The sequence below is a fragment of the Meleagris gallopavo genome, chromosome 3 (assembly GCF_905368555.1).
Source record: "Meleagris gallopavo chromosome 3, MGAL_WU_HG_1.1, whole genome shotgun sequence".
Classification (NCBI taxonomy): Eukaryota; Metazoa; Chordata; class Aves; order Galliformes; family Phasianidae; genus Meleagris; species Meleagris gallopavo.
Genome location: NC_139406.1, coordinates 26,679,524 through 26,703,854, shown reverse-complemented (window position 1 = coordinate 26,703,854; position 24,331 = coordinate 26,679,524). Strand labels below are relative to the sequence as shown.

Sequence of the window (24,331 nt, the reverse complement as noted above, 5' to 3'; positions counted from 1 at the left end):
ATGGCGGCGCAGAGCGCGGCCGGCGGAGGGACGCGTGGCCGCCCCCGGGCAACGGCTGCTGCCATGTGCGGGCCGGGCCTCCTCCTGCTCGGCCTCCTCATCGTCCTGCTGCAGGGGGTCTCGGCAGGTACCGTGCGCCTTCACCGTACGGTGACAAAATCTCACAGCCCGTCTACACCCACCGGTAGACGCAGGAAAGCTAAAGGGTTATTTTCTTCAAAAGCGAACAGTGAGTGCTGAGGGGAGAGGTGTTTCTCCTTTCTGTACGCCGGAGGAGCGGTATGCCTGCGTGCAGGCAGCTTGGTGAGGCAGCTGGCGGCTCGGGGACCCAGCTGAGAGCCGCACCTCTGTGTCATCAGCTCTGAAGAACAGAAGTAGTTCTGTAGTAGGACACCAAGACTGCACTTGTCGGGAGTGATTCTGCTGATCTCCTATCCAGCACGCGTGATTGCAGCTGTCAGCTGACACCTATTGGGAAATTTGGTCGTACAGCCTTGATGCTAAAACTGGGATTGCCTTGAAGTCACAGACCGGCAGAGGTTGGAAGGGACCTCTGCACATCAGCGAGTCCACCCCTGCTAAAGCAGGTTCCCTACAGGAGAGTATCCTGGCAGGTTTTGTGTGTCTCCACAGAAGGAAACACCACAGCCTGTCTGGGTAGCCTGGTCCTTTGTGAGGTTTTGAAGTCTGAACGAAACAAGTTGCTTTGGGTGTTCTGGTAATATTAAACTAGATTACTCATTTTAGACATCAGTGTGTTTAGGTGCCAGATCTTTTTATTTGCCAATCTGCTCATTTGGCCAAGTTTCACTAACTCCTTTCTGAGGACTTTTCCATGAGCAAGTGCTGTTTATCTTGCTCCATGACTTCTGCTCTGAACAGTTTTTCTTGTATTCCCACAAGCATGATTAGTGGTGAAGTTCTACTCTGACAAAACAAACAAACAAAAAAAACATAATTAGCAGCATTTTAGTATTTATTCACTGAAGCATCGCTCTTGTATTATTTCCTCTATCCTAGATTTTAATAGGCAGAATAGACATTATCAATTCCAAAAAAGACATTAATTTTAATTTTGTATCACTGAGAAGTTACTGTTATACTCTGGATTCAGATCAATGTAAAGAATATGAACCTTTCAAACTATTTTTTGTTTCGTTTACTAATGCTTGCATTTGGGGGTTTGTGTGGTTTTCCTTACACAGCACTTTCCATCAAGAGGCAGCTTGGAAATGCCAGCTGTCATTAAAATACTTGGATATAGGAAAACACTTGTCTGTTAGCACCATTAGGTAAAGATAAGTAGTATTGCTGTTTATATCTTCTTTTGGTATGGAAATCTCTTTAAAAAAATTACCTCCATACATAATTACTTTTAAAAAAATTCAGCAGTCACCATAACTTAAATCTCTTCCTGTAATTTTACAAGTTTCATTTATAAATGAATTGAAACTATGCCAATTGCACATTCTAGCAGTACAGCATTTTACTCATTAGTACACTGTTTAATTAGTTAAGTCTCATTTTAAACCCTACTTCCTGCCATTGGGCTTTTCAGACAAATATCATTTTCTGATCAACTATTCTGAAGATGACTAATTTTGCTACCATAGTGTTCATTTTAAGACTGAAACGGTCAGGATAAAGTATTTTATGAAATGGTTGAATTACTTCATGTGAAACTTAGAGCTGCAGAGTGGCATTCCCTCTCAACTGACTGCTCCTGTAGTCATTATTAACCTAACCAGATTCTTCCTTTGGGCAGGGAGTGAGAACAGACCCTTTACATGGCACTGTTGTAATGCCCCATGGATCAGGGAGGAGCAGGGGAGCTTTGTATGTATGCAAGTACAATCCATTTGCTGCTTCTGATCTAGTGTTGAGATGTTTCCCCTGCAGACAGAACTCCTTAGAAATACAGGGATGTAATCTCTCTCTTACTTTGAGGACTTTTTCTCTTGGGTAGAATTTATAGTTCAGCCAAATAGACGTTCAGTGCAAGAAAACGGAGTGTTAGCATTTTGCACTTAAACTGAACTCCCTACAGAAACTGTGGTGTAAGTTAGAAGGAAGGCTGTTGAGTTTAACTCCAGAGGATTTTAGAGTCCATTGATGACTAACATACAGATGTGATACTCAGGTAACAGATACCATATGTATCACTACAGACAGGGAAATGAATTCCTTTGCATTCCAGTAATAATCAGTTTTCTCTGCGTGGCTCTTCAGGCAGCTGGGAGGTTTTCCTCAGCCTTGGAGATGAATGGCTTAACTTCTCTGTTTCTGATAGTGATACAAAACTAGTTTTCTTCATCTATATTCATCTGCTTTTGTTATGCCTGTAAGGAATGCAGTACAAGGAAGGGAGAATCACACCCTGTGCATTGAGCTGCTTAAAAAACTTATGTGGAGAATTAATAAAGAGATCACCTTTATTTTTCTCAAAAAATGAACGAATCTTAGCTTTTCCCATTGCTTTTTAAGTGCTGTTGCAATTTGAGGAGATGGAATAGTGTCTTTAATGACTTTAAAATGCAGTTTAAGTTCTTATTTTGTTCTATCTTTATTGTGGTTTTGCTACATTTTCTTTGGAATGACCTCATAATACTTTTTCTGTGATAAGAATCTGTTTAAACTGATCGTATGCACTCTTAAACTAGTGAGTGAAAATGAGAAGATCATTTGTGCTAGAGACTGCCTGAGGAAGAGCCATTTAAAGTGATTAGGAGGAGAGGAAAGGAATTCAAGTAGGAAACCTGAAAAAAGGCTTCAAAAAAATTTCAAGTCAGTATACGAAGTGAGGGAAAGAGCATGTTGAGGTCAGACTCATATGTGGACAGAAGCACTTACTGACTGAAATGACCACCACACAAATGAAGTGTATGCACATGAAAGAGCAGGCAAATGTGATGTCCTTAATGATGCCAAAACAGTAATTTCAGTAGTTTTTTACACTGTCTTCCTTCAGTAACTACATTCTTTGAACTTTTTCTAATTCGTTTTATGTAAGCAGTGCAAGAGCTCCATCTCTGGGTTTAAATTATTATTGTAAAAAATCACTGTTTCCCATGAAGAGCTATGTATATCTGCTCCAGTGCACTAGAGTTCTGGAAGACAATATAAATATTCCAATTAGAATTTCAAATCTGTTTTGTTTTATAATTATAATTATTATTTATATTTATAATTGAAATCCTCCAATCCTTCTAGGAGGTCTTTGGGGAAAATTAAGTTATTTGAAAAGTTTTTACTCCTAAAAAAAAAAATAAAAAAAAAAATGTTGTGAATTGCTACTTGGTAAAGCAACATTATGAAGTAAATTAAACTGTTATCTGCAGAAATCCATCATATATGATACTACTTGTTATTTTCTTTCAATTTTCTTTTTCTACTCCACAAGTATTTTGAATAGAATTGTTTCCTCAACTGGCAAAAATAGGCAGTTCTTTTAACTTACCTTGATTATCTTGTCCTGGTTGCTAGAGAGTCTGACTCCCTTCTGTTTTCCATTGCAACAATGTATGGTAAGGGAGTACAGTTACCAGTTTCATAATAAATGTGGTGAATTGGTGATTTCCCATTATTGTTCTAATCAAGGTAAATCAAAGCAAAGCTGGGAGTCAACCCAGTCTTTCTTGTGTACCAACAAGTGCTGTAATGGGAAATGAATTTACTAGCATATCTGCTACTGGCTTCACTTGATATCTATCGAATCTAAATTAGCAACAAGCACAGTTCTGGTGCCACATAACTATTAAGCCCATCTTTGTAAAATTATTGCTACTAATTATATGTTCAGTTTTTTATTGCCAACTTTTGTGTTGAAGACTTTATATTTCTCTGATATTTACTTGCTTTCCCAGGTTCCCCTAAGGAATTCAATCTCACAAGCATGCCTTAACTCTCAGTAACCCATATTCTTTCTAAACATGAGGTGGAGACAAAGAACACAAGATACTGAGAGGTCTGTTAGCCAGTGTTCTCTTTCTGCTGACTTTCTGCAGCATATCTCGAATATCTGTAGAAGATACTCAGATCTGACTTGTGCTAAAATGCCCGCCTGATACTGCACACTGACAGATCATTCAGTTTTCTTTCAGAAGTCTTGCATCTCTTATAAAGCTTTTCAGTTGTTAGGAAAGGTCTTTTAAATCTCTGTTTAATGTAGAAGATGCAAATTAAAACAACCATTAAGAGCTTATATTTTAATTTCATGGAGGAAATTAAGAAAATCACATTAATAACAGAAACTATGTTTGTTACCTTGTTAGTGGTCAGTACACACATTGACTGACATCTAGACTGAGCATATCATAACAATGCAGCTAAATTTTATCCCCCTTTTGGACAGTATCTAATCCCCCTCATTATAGAGAGCCTTCATATGAAATGTGACAGTTCTTTTGTAAAAATTAGAAATATATTTAAAGCTAAAAATGAGAAACATGCCCTGTGTAAGACATTAGACAAATATAAAGTTAATACCTATTGAAGAACAAGTCCATAAAGGGTGTACATTGACCTGAAGCACGCTGTTTGCTTTTTCAGAGAAATGTAGTAGTTGTGTTGATGCAATTGTTTTATCTTTTAACAGTTCAGTATTCAAGAAGTGCAGAGTCAAGAAGCAATAGCTTAAAAATAGTGGGATCCATCTTATTTCCAGGTATTTTTCTTTAACCATTATGTAAACGCCTTCTACCACAAAAGTGCCCTTCTCTGTCATACTCCTTGTTGTTTAATTATTTAAAATGCCTTAATTAAATACAATTCTGTACTGACTTACCTATGTTACTATGATTTAGTAGGCCACAAAAACACGTATTCCTACCACTGATTTTTTTTATTCTTGCAATTTTTATAAAGCAAAGACAGTTATTTTCCAGAATTGTTCTGAAAACAACAGCATTCTTTGTACTCATCATTCTAACTGTAAGACCTTTGCTCCAAAATACTGCTTTCTCCCATTGTAGATATTCCTCCTGCTTTTTACTTTCTGTGTACACAGAACCTGAGTCTTATGTTATATTCTACAATAACAATTAAGAAATGTTAAGAATTAATTGCTTAATAAATCACGTGTATCTAACTCCAGTACATAATACAGTCACTTTCTTAATAAATAAAACAATTGTTAAAAAATTTGAAGATTAAAGAGGCTGTTCCTCATTGCCATATACTTATGTTGCCATCTCTTTAATGCACATCTTGTACTTGATTTTGGTAATACACCTCCCCCTAGTTTTCTCCATCTGTGTTTACACTTTCAGCTGTACTAATAGCATACCTAGAGGTGTTAAGTCAGCGCAAAATTCTTTTTTTCTGCCTTGAGAATAGTAACATATATGTTTCAGCAGGGCTGCTACTAAGAAAGGAGAACGAAACTAAGACAAAATAAAGTTCTGTTCTAGAAGATGCACATTCAGCTTTGCTGGATATTTCTCCAGACTTGACTAATGTGGGAGTTAGTATAAGTTGTTTTTTAGACTGTTCCATACAAAAATAATCAAAAAGCAGCTTGTGCATACAGAATAGATTTTGTCAGCCATGGGAAACAAACAAACTTATAATTGGGCATGTAGCAGTGAGATTCCTTTAGATAAATATTCTTTTTTGCAAACCTCTCTGGCATTTTACCTCATATTCAGAACAGAACTTCAGGTCCTAGAGTTGCTTCATGGCTATTGTGGTCTACTGTAAAATGAAAGATACACTTTCAGATTCGTGGTTAAAACTTTGAAAATACTTGTTTTCTTTCAGTGCAAATGGAAATGAGTCAGAAACCTGTGTGGTTTTTTTCCCCTTTGTGAGTTCCACTTGAAGTATAATCCTTTAATTTCCCACTTGTTCCTTGTATCATGCTGCTCTTCTCACCCAGAACTAACGTCATAAACAAATGAAAGCATGGCTTTGCAAGGTGAAGAATAATAAAAGGTGCTATATGACGCAAGGCATTTCTGATTAGAAAGACTGGGACATGTCCTCCTCCCTCCGCCCCTTTCCGGGTTAAAAACTGAAGTGACATCTGCAAATGATGTTTATTTCTATGATATTCTATTGTACATTTAAAAAGATACTCATTTCTGTTTTCTGCATTACAAGCCACAGTAACAAGCTTATTATTAGCTGGGTTGGACATTCCTCCTGTTCTTAACACTATCAAAATTCTAAATGTATTTTTCTGTATCAAATGTTAATATTTATGTCTGTATTCTGCTTAAGCAGTCTAATACTGTGCTGTGATGTTAAGAGGTTTTTCATGTTTTAATGACAGGAAACAATCATGCTTAAAGGGGAGAGAAAACTGGTGCCATTGCTACTACTTGACGTAATGGAAAAGTGAAAACTGTTTTTCTAAATGTTAATTCCTTCCTGCATCAAATATCTAAACAATTTTCCCCCTGCAGGGAATCTGAATGGCATGGTAAAATAAATGGTAATTTGTATATTTGATTCAATTCCACTTATTAAGTCAGATTCTCTAGACCACAAATGTAGTGGTTGTAGTGTTTATACTAGTTGTGGCTTTTCAACAGCATTAGGATAGCACGGTATATTCATGTTTGGAGTACTCTAGAGTATAAATATCTAGCATCTCATGCTTCTGAAGAACACAAATGGCTTGCAGAATGTCATTAGGAAGGGAAATAAAACAAACTATACACAACAAAATTACATTTACTACTGTCTTAACATTATATATCTCACTGGTAGGATAGCAGTGATAAGTATTTAATGCTAATAATAAACTTTTTTCAGTGAAAGTTTATGTCAAGCTGGATCACAGCAGTCCACATATTCTATGTGTTACAAATCACCTGCGAAACTCAGAATTGATTGATCCAGTATTCCGGTGGAGTGGACCAGGTGGTTATCTTTCTTCGGGTAAGAATTTATTTTCTTTCATGGCCCTCTGCACTCTCTCTCTTCTCCTCCTCCTCCCCTAAAAAGAATCATGATAGTTAGAAAGATGGAACTGTGAATGGAGGAGAATTGAGAAGATTCTATGTTTATATGTATATTATATAAATGATAAACAATATACATATAAATGATAAACTTTCAAGTTTTAGGATAAAAATTCAGGATAACCAGAATAAAACACTGGAGATGTCTGTAGAAAATGGTGCCATCTCTAAGGAGTACTAGACAGGGCAAGGTGTAATGAAAGCAACAGAGGCTGAGGGTGACATTCTTTGCTGCACTGAGAGACAGCTGGGACTGTTCTATAAGGATAGAGCAATAGAGTCATAGGTAGCGTGATAGAGCCCCACCTCCTGCTCAATGACAGGCAACTTTCAGACATGAAGTTGCATATGGCCTTGACCTCTGGAGTTTGGAGGATCTCTATCCATGGAGATTTTCTGTCCTTTCTCTGGAAATTCTTCCATTTTATTTCTCATTTTCACACAATATTTACCTTATTGCAGTTTTTTTGGTATTGCTGCTTATTTTTTTGTGATGTATCTCTTCAAGGGAGTGGCTTAATCTTTCCTGTAACTCCCCCTAGACAGTGAAGCACTGCAATTCCCTCCCTAGATTTCTCTGGGATACACATCCTAGTTTCCACTGCCTGTTATCCTGTGCTCCAACTCCCTAATCATCTTACAGGCTTCCTGCTTTACTCACTCCAGTTTGTTAGCATCTGTCTTGTACTGAGGAGTTCTACAGTGCCAAAATGAGTACTGAAAATAATCACTTTTAACTGCTGGCTGTACTATTGTTGATACACCCCAGTATGCAGTTAGCCTTCACTGTTGCAAAAGTGTGCTTCTGAGTCATGTTCAGGGTCCACTTGGACTCCCAGGTCCTTTTTTTTGCAGGGCTGCTACCAAAAATCTTGTCTGCAACTGTACATTGCAACTGTATATGCTACTCTTACTCTGTTCCAAGTGCAGGATTGCACTTGTGCAATTTGATTTTTTTTGCATACTTGACAAGAAGGCATCCTGTCCTGTAATGTAGGTCAGTGGTAAAGATTCTAATCAGTACTGGTGCTTGTAGCAGCCCTGGAGAAAGTCCCTCAGATATGGCTGCTAGTTACAATTTGAACAATCAAGTAATCTTCTAAATGGAGATCCATCCAGATCTTTTTAATCTATGTTGACTGTTCATAGTCACAGTTTTGGCATTCATGGGTCTTGAAATGGCTTTTGTTAGTTCCATCTTTGAAGGGTTTTGAGGTGAGAATGGCTGACTTGTGATTCCCCATTTCCTCTGGTCTGTTTTGAAAGTGGATGTGTTATTTGCCTCTTTCTGATCCTTGGGGCCACATTGCCATCAAAACAGACAATCTCATTCTGGTCTATTAAGCTGTGTATGTCAAGCTCACTTCAGTAAGTCCCTAACATCATGCTTCTCATTTCCTGTAGCATCCCCTTAAGCTCTGGTAGAGCCTGGGACAAAGCTGGAAGGCATCTCTTGCCAGGAAAGAGTAAAACAAAGAATGTTTACTACCTCACTGTTTCCATGTTCTTTGTCACTGTGTCATTCAGCTCCCTTCATCCTTGGGCTAACACATCTGTTGCTCTTCTACTGCATGTGTCTATGTTGGCTCTTCACATGCATTGCCAAGGTCAGTTTCTGACAAATCTCTTCACGGCTCGTTTAAGGCTAACATTTTTCATAAAGATGCTTCTGATGAAACCATTGTTGTAAGCTGCTTGTATGGCAGGAAAACTACCAATCACTGTTTCTTCATTGAATATGTTGGGCTACTTGTACATTTTTTACAATTCCCACATAATGAGAAAGATTTCTTAGAGATCATGACCTGCTCATGAGCAACATCTTTCCAAGTGTGAGCAGGGAACCTAAGTTCTGTTTTTTATTTCCCTCTGTATATGTCTCATTTATTCTTTAATGTAATTTCGGTACCTTTTTTTTTTAAAGTACACTGTGATTAATTTTAAACCTGTTTAATCTCTTAATTTAGTTTATAGTTTAGGTTATTAAGTATTCACCCTTTTATAATGGCAGTGTTAGTGAATTCTGTTTGCTTTCTTCTTAATCTGTACTGGTGTCTGTCAGACCTCTGTCCTTGGTGTTTGTGTATTTTCAAGCAGCTTTTCCTGTTGTGTGATCTGAAGTACCGTTGATATCATAGTGATTCTTCATTCTTAATCCGCTACATGCCAGCATTCATAGTAGAGCATCTCAAGTTTCTATAGAATCTGACACTGCACTGGTTTTGCTCTCAATCTGATAACAGGCTTAACCTCGAGGATGAATTTATAGCATTCTTTGCCTCACAGTTAAAGATGTTTTTGCTTTTACTTAAGCTTCTGGGCTATGTCACTTTACATGAAAATGTTAATCTCTCTTGAAATGAATATGTAGTGGTTAGCTGTGTGTCCTGCATTGTAAATGATATATTTTGATGCCCAGTTTGTGATGCATGACAAACACTTTATCAGATATATTGTCATGTGTATATGTCCTGAGCTTAATGTGATCAGACAGAAAGCAGCCTCCTGATTCACAATTAACAAAAATTGTCCTTTTCAGTCCTCTGGCTTCTGCTTACCCAAATGACAGTTTCGACAGTGTTAACTATGCAGAAGAGAAGACCGTGGAGACCTCAGACTTTCATTTGACGGGTTTAAATGTTTTCCTGAAGACTGCTTCAATAATATCTCAAGTTGCTGTGCCAGACTTGGATGACTAGCAAAAAACTAGGGTGGCGGGGATTCTTGGCTCTGTGGAAACTTTAGATACGCTAGAATCAGCAGCAGGAGGGCAAAAACCATTTAAAAAAAGAGAAGAAAACATATCTTTTCCTGACAGAGCTTTCTATAGAGATGTGAGGATTTTTTTTAGGAAAAAATGTAGAAAAAACGTAGTAATGAAAGGACTTCAACTTCAGACAGAGAGATGGTTCCTAATCTCCTAGGGGTGCTGTCACATTCATTTTCTTTCAACTCAAGTATAAACAAACACTTAAGTTTCTAGTTTATGAACTGTTTGTTGTGTGAGAGAATTTTCTTGCCAGGCCTTCTTTTATAGTGGGAGTCTAATTCCCTCTAAGTGGTAAAAATCACATGGACTTCTGTGTCCAGTTAGTCTCTAATATCTATCATAATGAATCACCATATTGGAAGGAAATTAGCATTCATAAGCATTTATCTCAGTGTGTTCATATAAAATAAAAATAATCCTGTTAATGGGAACATAGAATTATGAATCCAGTCATAGGAAGAGTAAGAAAATGCTGCTTCTTGAAACATTTCAAAATAAATGTACGAACTGTGATAGAAAAATGAATTTATCTTTCAGACAAACCACCCAAACCACTCACAATAAAAAGGTGTATTGTGCCCACCAAATTTGTCAAAATATATACATAGAACATCACGACTACAAAAAAAACTTACAAGGAGCAGTAAAAACTCTGCTGTTTGTAGTCATTAACAAGCAATTCTGTTTTTTGAATCTTTGTTCTAGTTCACATATGTGTTGTCGAAAGAATAATGAAAAACAAAATACTGCACAAAATTTCTTTTTAAATCATTTTTTAAAATTTACCATTTTTCTTCAGTTAGCAGAGTGACTCTTTTGTATTAAGATCTGGAAATTATACTTTGAAGTTTTTGAGACATCAGATGACTGAGAATAAGAGTATTTTAAAACACACTTTAAACAGAAAAATTGCGTTTTATGTTCTGCATCCTAAAGTTTCACTGCATAAAAAAAAGAATTTTGGAGGGTGTTTAAATAGAAATAGTTAAATAGAACAGAAAATATAAGAAAGTATCTCATTCTTTTTGCTAATGCAAACATTGGAATAGGTTTGTTTTACTTCGGTGAAACCTAAGAATAAGTAATTATAGGAAAGTTACTGTTTTTTATACACATTGCCACCTAACATACTCATGGAACCTGGAAAATTATCTAACTTCCTCTCATGGAACAAAAATAACTTCTCTTTTATTTCGTATCATGCTATTTTATGTTGACCACAAGGAAACTCTGAACATGATCACATCCTTTGTCCATCATGTATATGAAATGCCTCTTGTGTAAGAGAAGCACATTAAATCATATCATGTCATCTGTATCACAAAATGTGACATGAAATCCAAACTCATCTTACTTATCTTGTTCCAGCAGAGTAACAGAGAAAAAAATACTAGATTTAAGAAGAGAGTGCATAAATCAATTGTTTTTCAAGTTTCATTTAAAGGTAATTGTTTTTTTTCGTGTGAATCCAAACTCACATGAGTAGGCAGTATGCGTCCAGATAATCCCACACAGCAAGGGATGTTTCCCTAGGAAGAAGGAAAGAAAAGGAAGGAAGAAAAGTGAAACAATATTTTGATTTTGTGATCCATACAAAGATTCTTTACAGACAGATGTACCATTGAAACAGTTAATGACTACTGTTGTAAAGTTCTGTTCCTTTCTCGTATAGAAATATTCATTGTTCAAGGTAGGATAAAATTCTAAAATAAAACCAGTGACTTAATCCATTAGAAGAACTGCTTAACTTTCCTACTTCTATTCACAGTTCATACATTTTCAAAAAAATCTTTGTGATCATATCTCTTCACTGGACGTCCAGGCTTTGTCTTTTCTGGATTTCTTTGTCATCTTTGAAATTTAGTCATGGATTCTGTAGATATAGCAAATCTGGTTGTGTTACATCTTAAAGGCGCTCCAGCTAGGGCAGCTGAATATGCCAAAGATCCAAACTACGTTCTTAAATGTATGCTAGTTTTCTTACAATATTCTTCTGCTGGCTATTTCAGCATTCGGTAGCAAATGACATCCTAGTTTATAGACTCAGTTTTTTCAACCAGGACTTGAATCATCATCTTTATAAACACAGTACATATGAGACAAAACTAAGTTGATAAAATGTTTAAATTGATTCTTGAGGAACAAAGTTGTCTCACACCCTCTGGCTAGGTGTGTGAAAAGAAGTGCTTTGATCAAGCTACTTTTTTTTAATATCTTTCTTAAAATTGTACAGCAGGAAAATCAGTAAGCATCCAGAGTAACAGTATTTTGTTAGAATAAATAGGAGTGTGGCTTTGAAGTGAATTGCTTAATTTTGCTTACTTACCACATTTTATTTGGATCGTGGACTGGTTGTTGGGTGCAGAAACTGGATTCCTTTTGAATAAAGCTAATTGGAAAGGTCAGCTTTGAGAGAGAACACATGTTCTGCCTGTAAAACCATATTAGGACTAATCTAAAGTAAGGACCCTAAAATGTGTTCAATATAAATCTTATGTCCTTAGGATTCACTTTTTCAGTCAAAAAATACATGTTTTTCACATTACTCTAACTGTCTTAGATTTCATACTATAGATAAAAGGCCTAAAGTACTTAGAATATTAAAAGTTTTTTTTTCTTGGGCTTCAAAAAGCAAAACAATCTGTTCTCAAAATATTTTATCCAGTGAATATTTTACCTTCAGGTCTGTTATAATCTGTGCTAATCTAGTGATTCCTAAGGTTTTCTTTGACAGCTACCAAGATAAGCTACTGTTTAAGAAATCCTCAGGCTTGTTGTCACTGTCTTCAAGTTAGGAAAGTGTTCATCAAATGTCATCACGTAACCCACAAGCAAGCTACATGGGAGAACTGCATTTTCTCATACTGACAGCTAACTTTATTTCATTACATTTTACCAGAAAATAGCAGTGTGCAAGTATCACCAACAGGAACTTTAATATTTGGACACTTCAGATCTGACCTGAGTGGACTTTATACTTGTTCCCTTGTTTATAAGCTTATTGCTGGACAACCTGATAAAAGACTCACGATAAAATATCTTATTTATGGTAAGTTATTAATGTTGTTAAGTATGCTGTTACCTTGAAGAAGATTTTCTTTTTAAATATGTTTTGCTACTTATAAAGAAGTAATGCTTATTTAAAATTTAACTTGGAGAGGTAAAGACATTTGGTTTCTCTGGATAAATTTTTTTTAATAGCTGTTGCTACCAGGCAGTTCATTTAATGGCATTTACAGAGCCTTAAATGAAGGTCACTTTTTGACTAAGAAATTTATGAATACAGCTCTTTTTACAAAAGAAACATAAAACATAGTGGAATGGAACAGATTGAACAGATAATAGTCCTTAATAACATAAAAATAGTATAATTTAAAATGAAATTATTCTTTAGGAGACGAATTTTAGCACGGCCTTATTTCACACAGGTTAATGGCTTAATTATTAATTGAATGTGTTTTTAAATTGTAAATTATGTATCAAGTAATTACATAATTAATTAAATAATTCCTTCATAACTAGAGATAGGACAAGATGGAATGGCCTCAAGTTGCGCCAGGGGAGATTCAGGTTGGATGTTGGTAAAAATTTCTCCTTTAAAAGAGTGGTCAGGTGCTGGAATGGGCCTCCCAGGGAGATGGTGGAGTCACCGTCCCTGGAGGTGTTCAAGAAACATTTGGATGTTGTACTGAGGCGTGTGGTTTAGTGGGGAAATATTGGTGGTAGGTTGGCAGTTGGATGGGATGACCTTGGAGGCTTTTTCCAACCTTGGTGATTCTATTAATCTATGACAATACTGGTAGCTTATTCTTTCCTGTTATGATTACATATCCATTTGTTAAGAATGGCTGATGAAGTGAAATATTATAAAGACAATATCATTTATTCATTACTAGATCTCTTTTCCTTCCTTAATTCTTGAGGAGGTTTAGGTAGGAGTTTGTATTGTCTTAAGCAGGAATGATGTCTGACATCAAATTTGAAATGTGTATCAGTATTCATTTAAAGGCTTGCTAGAGCACAATAACCTAAACTAGCCTCTGATGTAAATTAATTTGACTCTGGCCTTAGTAGCCTTGATATAGAATAACTATAACCTTTAACAGTTACCTTGTCTGAGAGAACTAGAAGAAATTTATTTCAATTGTGATGGGAAAGTTTACAGTTTTCAGTAATGCAGTCTTACATTTTTCAGGAAGGATACAATCTAAATACTTGCATACCAAATTCAAAATTCAGAATATGCAGCAGCAAGTGAAAGGAAATGAGTGAAGCAAAATCAACGTGGAGAATCTAATTAGCTGTCTTGATTGGATGCCATATTCTTGATATTTTGATGCGTTACTGCCAGCATTTAACAGGATACAGGAAAGCTGGAGAGGAACTCTTTATCAGGGAGTGTAGTGATAGGAAAAAGGATACTTGTTTTAAGCTAGAAAAGGAAGGAATTCTTTACACAGGATGAGTGTGGTGAGGCACTGAAACAGGATGCCCAGAGAAGCTGTGGATATCCCATCCCTGGACGTGTTTCAAAATCGGGCTCTGGGCAACCTGGTCCAGTGGAATGCATCCCTGCCTATGGCAGGAGGCTTGCAACTACATATTTAAAGTTCCTTCCGATCCAGACTGTTCTATGATTCTATTAGTTTTTTGTTTCTTTGTTTGTTTTATTTTTTTCTTGTGGCTGGTTTGGTTTCTATTCCTTCATTTTTCTTCTCTGCAAATCTCCCTCCTTATTTCTATGTTTCTACCCACACCATGACCCCTGTTCTTCATTCTTCTACTTCTGTTTTCTATTTAGCATTCTATTGATATCTAGCTGATAGTAAGCTTTGGGTAAGTAGAGTGGTTATCATGAAGCAACTAAACTCATGCATTTGATGGTACATTATATCTGTGAAAGATGCCCAAGTGTGCATGTAGCTTTGCAGTAAAGTTTAAATAGCTGATTCTTCATTAAATGTAAATTTCATGTCTGTATGATAGCTTGTTCAGGTACTTACATTGATAGAGAAGGAATTTAGATTCAGTTTTTACATCCTTTAAAATACTTCTTTGTAATAGTTGACTAAGAAGAGTAAAAGACACTACTATAATTAAAGATAATGTGTGAGTTGAAATACTTCACCACATACTACAGGCTATTTTCTAACATGCTTCTTATTCTTGATGCTTCTAATATAGTTTACTGTTGTTTAAAAAAAAACAAACCACAGCCAGCAATAAAGTAACCTATGGATATAATTAAGATATGGACTTGTAAAATCTCGTGTTTCTGACTAGCCCAGAATACATTATTTTATCATTAAAAATTAGTTCAAATTAGTTCAAATTAATTTTGTTTATAAGTTAAGAATTTAAATCGACAATTTTATTTGCAAATATGTGAGTAACTCATTTTTTCATACATTTTCCTCATCATCATTTGCATTTTTTCCTGCAGCTTATTCTGATCCTCAGTATTACTATGAATTGACAGTCCAGTACCATGCAGCCCCGTGCAGTAGTTTTCATAATACTTCTTTTGGGAAGGCATTGCTTCAGATACTAAGCAAGCTTGTTGCTGACCTTTCATGTGAGATTTCATTAATTAAGGCAGAATGCCACCATGTAAAAATGCAGAGAGGAGGCCTACAGAGCGAAATATTCTTTACATTTTCAGGTAAAAATCTGTCTTGGATTTAGAGAATGGTTAGATGTTAGATAATTGAACTTACTGCTTATATGCTGAAAGTGTTATGTGTATTTAATTTTTCTAATTGTAGAAATGCTTCAAGGTATTGCATATGAATCTGCTGTCTGTAACAAAAAGCAAGATGATCTACTCGAAAGTGTGTTTTTTACATTATTTCATTAGAGTACAGAACTTTTTATAGCTTTACATAGATCAATATATATATATTTTTTATTTATTTTGCATCATAAAACTTTATCATGTTCCTTGTTGCACACTATCATGGGAAGAAAAGTGATGCATTGTATTCCATAACTCCCTGGATGACCTTCCTCTTGTCAACTATTATAGATGTATAAATCTCTCTATGGATGTGGTTTGGAGTTAAATGAGATGAATCTCAGTGCAGTTCTTTCTTTAAGTGGCAACAGTAAAAGAGGGATATTTAATATTTTTCCATTTTTTTTTTTTTAAATGGACGGAGTATAAAGGAGAAGTAGGTAAAACCGATTTACAAAAGTGCGGGGTTGACTTTGGTATTTGTAGTTTCCTTTAATCACGATTAAAAGCAAATAATCAGGTGGTTTTGTCAGATGTCACTAAGCTATAGGATATTTAAGTGTTCTTACTGAGTGCCATTGTATATTGTAATAATTACAAAACATTATATCTGATATATCTGATATTCAGATCTTTTTATACATAAATGATCTCACAGTATCTCAGTTACCATTCTCATAAAATTAATGTGCTACAAATACATTTTCACCTTAACATACACTAATTTTCATAAAATGTTTCTATTAACAGCTTTTCACTAAATGCATCAGTTGTGGAAGTCAGAAATCTTAACACTGTATCAGTCCAAAGAAGATATTATTTTACTTTTTTTGAGAGTATTCCTTCTAAACAGTGAGACCATTTGAAAAAAGGTCCTAGATCCATTATGCTATGAAAGCAGATCTAAATAGCAAGTAAAGCAGTCTCACTATATATGTAGTTCACTTGAAAACTTTGTTATTAAAAGAGCTATCTAGTTTGCAGTTGCTGAGCTGAATGTGGATAAGAACATATCTAAAGTTTTCTTGAGCTTAATGTTTTCAATTATTTAATATTTTCATATATATTATTACATTAGTCACTGTATATCGAGACATGCAGTTTTAAGATAGCCATTTCTGAACAAAGGATACGAGTTGCACTTTGTTTTCCACTTTCCACTTTCCAAAACAGTGAAACTATTAGTTGTGTTTCTTTAAAGATGGTATTTGTAGTGGATAGCACTGATGTGAAGAGGGTCATTAGTTTAGGTTAATTCTAGGTTTGTTGAGATGACATAAATGAGATTTAGCCAATGTGCAGACTTCATAAAATATTTAAGCAATACTTTGAAGCTTTTCTACAATTGAGGAGAAGTTCTCCAGTTAGAGATTTAGGTGGATTTAAACTTTGATATAACCCAATAGTAAAATACACATTCTTCAGCACCTTGAGGTGTCAGTACTTTTTGATTTCTAAGCAGCTTTTGGTGTTTCATAATTACTTCTATGACAGAGGTAGGTAAAACTTAAGAGAAGTGAAATTAACATGTTAACAGATAATGTTATTATGGCAGATTAATCAAGTGCCAGTTCCGGAGTGTAGGCCAGCAGCTTCTTAAGCATGTCTCAGGCCTTCACCATATCATGCTAGTCATAGTTGATGAGGAATGTGATCTCATGCAGATGGATTACTAAAGTGTAACCATTTTTTCTTGAATCCATTCTCAAAGTTTTCCTTTGGTTCAGTACCTCATAGAGGTTCCTATGAGGATGGAAGGGGTTGAGTGTGTGAGTATATGGGACTGAGATGTGCACAGGAAGAGATCAGTGGGGGAAATTGGGAAATCTTTAAAAACATTCATATTGCTGAAGTTGTTCTTCAGAGAAAACTGGAGTCTATTGAATCTGAACAATCAGAAGGCTGAACTGTTAGGATCCCTGGCTGACTGTTTCTAAATCTGTCTTTATAAAACCAGAATGATATCTAGGTAAATAGAGAGAGAGTAGCTTATTTATTTTATTTTATTTTATTTTATTTTATTTTATTTTATTTTATTTTATTTTATTTTTTGAAAGGATTTGGATATCTATATGTCTGCAAAGCATCCAGGATTTCATATTTTCTTGCCGTCAGAATTTACAAATAAAAATGATTTCCCATGAAGTATTTAAGTGTAAGCAATAAACTTATATAGACATAGTGGTAATGTCTATAGGAGGACAAATTAATGTTTTTAAAATATTGCAAGTTAGCCATCTGAAATGTGAAATTCCCAAACAGTTGCATCAGAAATGATTAGAATCTTGTAAACAAGTAAATTAAAATGTTGATTTCATTGACTTTGTTCTTCTGTAAACAGATTGTATTTTGTTACAGTTACTTGCTTAGACACAGAAAACAACAAACTATGTCCGCAAAGTGGTTGTGATGTACCTCATAGATTATACAAGGTAAAGTAGATAAATAAAATTGTAACTAACATAATAGGCTACTTTCATATAGTAAAATATTAGTCAGTTAGTAAATAAACCAATATGAAAGTTTTAGTGGTTCTAAATTAATAAAAAATATAGAATGTAGTTAAAATTGCCAATATTCTGTTGCCCTTATGTGTAAGGCAGATCACACTTATCACTTTGCATTAAGGAAAGTATTTTAAGAATATGAAGAGTAGCAAGATAATCGGGAAGCTTTGGACAAGTCTTGCAAATATTAAACATCATATTTTTGCAATGGCATGCCTTTCCATCACTTGTGATGGAAAGTGATTCTGTGATCTGCTAAAATATTAGCTCCTTGAAGATTTTGGCTCTCACAGTAGAGAAAGAGAAGTCGAACTTTTGCTTATCAGGTTAACTTTGATTCAGAGATTCTTAAAAGGCGAGGGAAAAAGAGGAAGGAAGGACAGGAGGAAGATATGCCTTCTTCCCTAGAAGGGGAACACTTAGGACAGTGTATATCATGAATATACTGCACTGCAACCTGAACTAAAGTACTGTAGGAACTTAAAAAGGAAAGCTCAAGACAGTTGCGACCTTCAGTGTTTTTTTTTGTGGGCTACATCTAAGCACCTTCCTCACAGTATGTTGATTATAGATGTGCTCTCTGTTCAATATAGTGTTGTTTTTTAATGCTGTTCTAAAGCATCTGCTATTTTACATCCATTCACTGTCAAGAAATATCAGGTACGTAAATCATGCGTTGGGATTCAACTGGAGTGGGAAGGGAGTCACAAATGTGCAGTACTCATTAAACAGTTTCCATACTGTCCACTGGAAAAAAAAATACATTTGTGGGAAAGCTCATAGTCAAGGTTATCTTTTTCATGCAGACAAAATCAAAATAAGAATGCATAAACACATTTGGTTTTGCCATTTTTGTAATTTGTGTATGCATTTTCTTTTTTGTGTGTGTGGTATTTTCTTTTTATTGAACAGAGATATTCAATATGGATGGAAAGTATGAAATATAATTGGACCTAAATAATAATACTGTTATAAGAGGGAAATCTGCAAAACTATTGATGAGCTACAGATATCCAATGCAGGATAGCTTTAATGCTATAATCCAGGTTCATTTAAAGCTGAATCAGTTTAAATGGTTGTATTTATATAATCCTGAACATTTAGAGAGATTGCGTTAATTGAGCAAGGTTTATCTAAATTTAAGACAACGTATCAAAGAATATCAGATTACCTTCCTGTTTCCATTCTACCTACCTGCTACAATCAAAAGATTTAGAAATATATCATTTAATTCTTAATCTCAACTCACATCCACATTCCTTGGTCTTATCTTCTATTTTGACCTCTTTGCATCACTGATTCTAAAAAAAATACTTACTTGTTTCAATTTAGGCAAGGGACCTCATAGAGAGATTCTTTAAGAAAGAGGTGGAAATTAGGAAGAAAAGTTCTGAACCATTGCCTGAAATATACTACATTGAAGGTACACTGCAAATGGTGTGGGTTGATCGTTGCTATCCAGGATATGGAGTGAATGCTGTAAGGCATCCAGACTGCCCAGAGTGTTGTGGTAAGTGACAAAATTCTTATATCTTACAAGCATTAAATACTGTTACAATTGTTTTTATTTCAACAAATCTTGTTGATTTATGTTTTAAATGGCTTTGTCAGATTTTATTTCCCCCTGGAAAAAAAGTCATTGATATGATTCCCATGTACTGGGATTGAAGCCTCAAAGGAACATCAGGAGTCAGATGCATAGAGTATACATCTGTGGTCAAGCTTTTTACATAGATAATTCTTTACAGAGCTAGAATTGGTGAAAGAAACACTGGATTACTTATCAAAGAATATTAACAGAATGGACTACACTTTAAAAAATAAGTACTTATAAGGAGAAAATAGACAACAGAAGGAGACAATTCTAAAAATGTAGGACGTAGGAAATGTTTCCATATGCAGTTGTTTTTTCCCATTTCTTATCTTTGTGGGAAAGACATAATTTCAGGAAGGACAAGATATATACCAAATTCAGTGCATTTACTGCAATACAAAGTGTCAGTTCACATTATTTCAAGAAAAAATACTTGAAAATCAAGTTTAGAAAAGCTGTTAGGATGATCTGTTTTGTAAAGACTGCTGTTTTGTTTTGGTCTTCCGCCCTGCAGTATCTTAGTCCATTCTAAACTAATTTATATTCTTTTTTTTATTCAGAACAGAACTTTTGTCTTAGCTCTGATGGTCATTTAATATCAGTAGTGAAAACACTGTTGTTTTAGTTGCTACCACCTTATATACCTCCTGCTCTAGACAAAAATATTACACACAGTGTCAAACCAAAAAGTTGATCATTGTTCAGCTGTTAATAACAGATGCATCTTTGGCAGATATGGAGGCAAGATTTCACAGTACCTGAAACAGTCCTGAAACGTGTCTGCTTACTACTTCCCATAGTTGCAGATGTCATTCTGCTAGTATTCTCAGACATATACTCTTCTCTTTCATTTACCTCTTGGTATAATTAATCTTTGCCAGAATCCTAAACATCATATCATGTGCAATATAGCTGAAAGAGTCCTCTGCTGTATAGCAGTCCATCCTTCTGCCTCAAAGCAAGATAGGAGTTTTTACTGACAGATGTGTCCTGCATGATCTTAAAAACCTCTAAGGATAGACTTCACAGACTCCTAAGGACATGTAACACAACACAGTACTCAAAATCCTTACCATTGGAAAGCTTTATTTTAAGAATTTTTTGTGGTTTTCCTTGATTTTGTTTATACCTGTTACTTCTTGTTAGGTGTGTCACCAAATCTGGAAACAATTCTGTCAACTCTGGCTTAGCAACAGCTTTTGTATATCCTCGAAGATTCCAACCATTTTCTCTTTCTGATATTGCCTTCATTGAAATAAAAGTTCAGTCTTTTAGGTCATGTTTTGGGCTATGGCCTCTGCAAGGTATTACTACTATCTACTAAAAGTTCTCTACATTTCTTTTCAATGTCTCAGACTTTATGAGTAGTTCTCAAAAGACCATATTAGCATGGGAGAATTGCTTTGCGTATCTTAGATACATGGCTAGTCATACTCACTGTGACTGATTGTTTTTTGGTTTGGTTTTTTTTTTTTTTTTTTGGAAGCATACATGCAGTCATAGAAGCATTTTGATAAATGTATTTCCATGAAGCAGAGTTCAGCTTCTTGGGTGGCCCACTATTTTCACTGAGTTGCAAAAAGCAGGTCATTTAAGAGCTAAATGACTCTTAATGATATCAGTTAAGAGATTTAAGGTCAATTTTAAAACTGTTTGGAAGCTTTGGTCTCAGTTGCTTTGTAGTTAGAAGATCCAGCTTCTAATGTAAAGTAATTCATGGAAAGTTTCTATTTATTTGCTCTAGTATAGAGACTGACCTTTAACTTACATTTTTTTACAGTTAGAACAAGTCAACCACTTTTTATCTGCTTTTGACAAACCTTAATCTCACATGCCCCATTTTGAGTTTAATTTTCTTGCACACAGATGGCTAGAATTTAGCAAGGTGTTTCACATCAGCTCTTACCAGTGTCTTTTACATAATTAGTACCTTTATTTGATGTTAAGAACATCTAATAATCTTGTTAGTGAAAAAAAATTAGTAAAATTTGTCCAAGAGCAATGCCTTTACCCATTCCTCTCAAACTCTTATTTCTCCTTTATGCATCATTCTGTAATCCTTTCAAAATTTCCCTTCTAGTTGTAGTTTTCTGTAGTTTATTGAATTTGCGTGTGCTGCCATACCAGGTGCTTTCAGATTGATTAAGTATTTGTCTTCACTGTAAATCCACATCAAGCTGTATTATTTTCTACATACATGTATGCATTCATTCATGAGATCTTTACATAGAGTAGAAATCTGACCAGCTGTTCACTAGTTTGATTCTTTTTCTCCTTTCTGAAAAATATATAATGCTTTTCTTAATCATCAACCATAGATTAGTACCTGTCATACTGTATCACCACAGATGCATCGCAAACCTCAAATAATTGTGTTACCTGTATACATGCCAGTTCTATTTTGGAATATGGAAACATGTTTCTAAGCTGCTGATCTCAATAAGAATGTGACAGAATTGGAAAGAGTGCGGCATAGACCCTGGAACATGGAGGAAAAATTATGTATATCTATTGCTTGATTCATAAACAAAAATTTACTCTAGTTTTCATACATCAAAACAGTGGATGTTCAGTTTTACCTGTTCTGTATCCTTTACTGTTTTTATAATACTTAGTATCATGTCACACTAATACTTTCAGAGTGATGGTTTACTACCAATAGGAGTTTTCTGTCATAGAAAAGGATTCTGAGTGTATCATTTAGTATCCAGCAGCTGTGTAAGTAAGCTACAAGTCAACTAGTTAAGGTTCCATTATCCTTTTCATGCTGTCCCCTAAATAGCAGATTGCACAACAGTGGGATGACCTTTTTATCCCGTTGCAATAGAAGGCTACCTTGTTCCAATTAAATAAATTAAAGAACCTATGTTATTTCCTAGAAGTGTATCTATAATCTTTGACAAAAAGAATATAGTTATTCCTCTGGTATACCAGTAGATGCTTTTGCTTATGTGTATTTGTAAAGCTTTCTCTTTCCTGTAAAGCCATCTTGAGTTGCCTAAATTCATGTACTAAAAATGCAAGGTGTAGATGACATCTGCAGAGGACTCCCTCTTGCTTATATTTCCTAAGACCTCTAAAATTTTTTCCAGTCAATAGCAGTGGCAAAAAAATGCTAGGGAAGCTAGTAACAGCCTACTGAGAATCAACAGAATCCTGCCAGCCGCAACAAATGAAGGTAACCCAAATATTGAAAGTCCTGCTAAAGGTTTGGGCAGTAGAGACAAAGAAGTTGTTATTAAGCTAGGCAAAACCAAATAATCAGTTAAACACAGACTCTGTAAAAGGATGGAATGTCTTAAATACCACTGCATACTGAGTGCTAATGCTATTCATTAAAGATCTTTCCTAAACTAAGGCTAATATTGCCAAATTGAAGGTAGCTGTCGAAGATAAATTTGAGATGCAACCAAATAGCTGAAATTCTGCTTTCATCAACTAGCAGAATACTGGGGAAAAATAAATGATCTTTTTCTTTCAAACAGATAAAGATGTATTCTGGACATTTCAAATGTAAGTAGTTCTATATTAATACCATTGAAATTCATTGATTTTTTTGTGTCCATATAGTTATCTGCAGCCCAGGATCTTACAATCCCAGTGATGGAGTTCACTGTCTTCAGTGTGACACCAGTTTGATATACGGAGCAATGACGTGCTGACGGTAGAGGGACTGGCAAAACTGCAATAGCTCTCATGCATTTTAACCTGGCAATATTAATAAATATTTTTATTTAAATATTTAAATATTTACCTGAGTACAGTTTGTTCTGGTTACATCAAAGATTACACTTGTTTTTAAGAAATAATGATTCATCTGTATATTCTAGTTTGTATCACTTAGGTATACTTCGTTTTTAAGGTCTTTGTAATTACCCACCAGATTAAAAGCAGTGAAGATAATTAACTATTTAAATCAAAAGAAGAAGAAGAAAAAAGGTGGAGCTATTTTGCATAGTTCGTTCTTTGTTCCAGTCATCTCCTGTTGACCTGGACTAGCAGGACTATGTATAGCTTTCATCTACCTGACTGTTTAGTCTTTGGTTAGGAGAACTGTAATGAACAGCTCAATATAGCACCAAGTACAAAAACGTTAACAAAACTTTCTTCCAAGGTGAACTATAATAGTAATACTGACTACTCGGAAAATTCTTTTCAAATAATGTAAAATTTCTTAGGTTGTGCATCTGTTCTACCATTAAAGATAGTTTCAGCTAACTCGCTTTTACCTGAAGAAAACAAACACTAACATAAAATACCATGACAATTTTTATGACGCTCATTCATTACTTTTGTAAAAGTGTCAAGAATTAGTGAGTAGATGGCTTAATACAATCCTTGTTATTGTTACTTATTAGTAGCCTCATTTCAATTGGTATTCTGTAACAGAATTCTGTTTTAAATCCTATTTATGCATTCCCTCTCTTACCTGCATGACCATGAGCTAGATGTGTGTAGGTCATTTTTAGCCCTTTGCCATCTGAAAAATGGGGTTTGCATGTAATTGTGTTTTAAAGCACAAGTATGAACCTCAGGTTTAAAAACATCCATCTTTCCATATTTTCTTTTCAAAAAAGGACTTAAAAATACTGTACTACTTCTAAGAAGTAACTTTTAAACATGACACTGCATATTTGTTGAACATTAGCATAAACAGCGTAACAAGCAGAATATATAAAATAGCTATTTTTATCAAATACCACTTGAAAATAAATAGCTGAGAAAGAGCACGTTAAAAAAAAACATTTAGTACTTAGTTAG

At 35.0% G+C, this 24,331-nt stretch overlaps 1 protein-coding gene across 2 annotated transcripts; it reads left to right on the top strand.

Moving 5' to 3' along the window:
• On the top strand, window positions 1-23,232 carry ZPBP (zona pellucida binding protein). Of its 2 annotated transcripts, none has more exons than XM_010708540.4 (8): window positions 1-127; window positions 4,595-4,663; window positions 6,757-6,882; window positions 12,635-12,784; window positions 15,179-15,397; window positions 17,828-17,901; window positions 19,309-19,486; window positions 23,141-23,232. In XM_010708540.4, exons 1-8 carry the CDS (start codon window positions 1-3, stop codon window positions 23,230-23,232), a joined length of 1,035 nt encoding a protein of 344 aa, XP_010706842.2. The 2 variants fall into 2 exon arrangements, with proteins under 2 accessions (XP_010706842.2, XP_019469393.2); XM_019613848.3 differs by having other exon boundaries at window positions 1-229.
• Window positions 23,233-24,331: the final 1,099 nt, after the last annotated feature.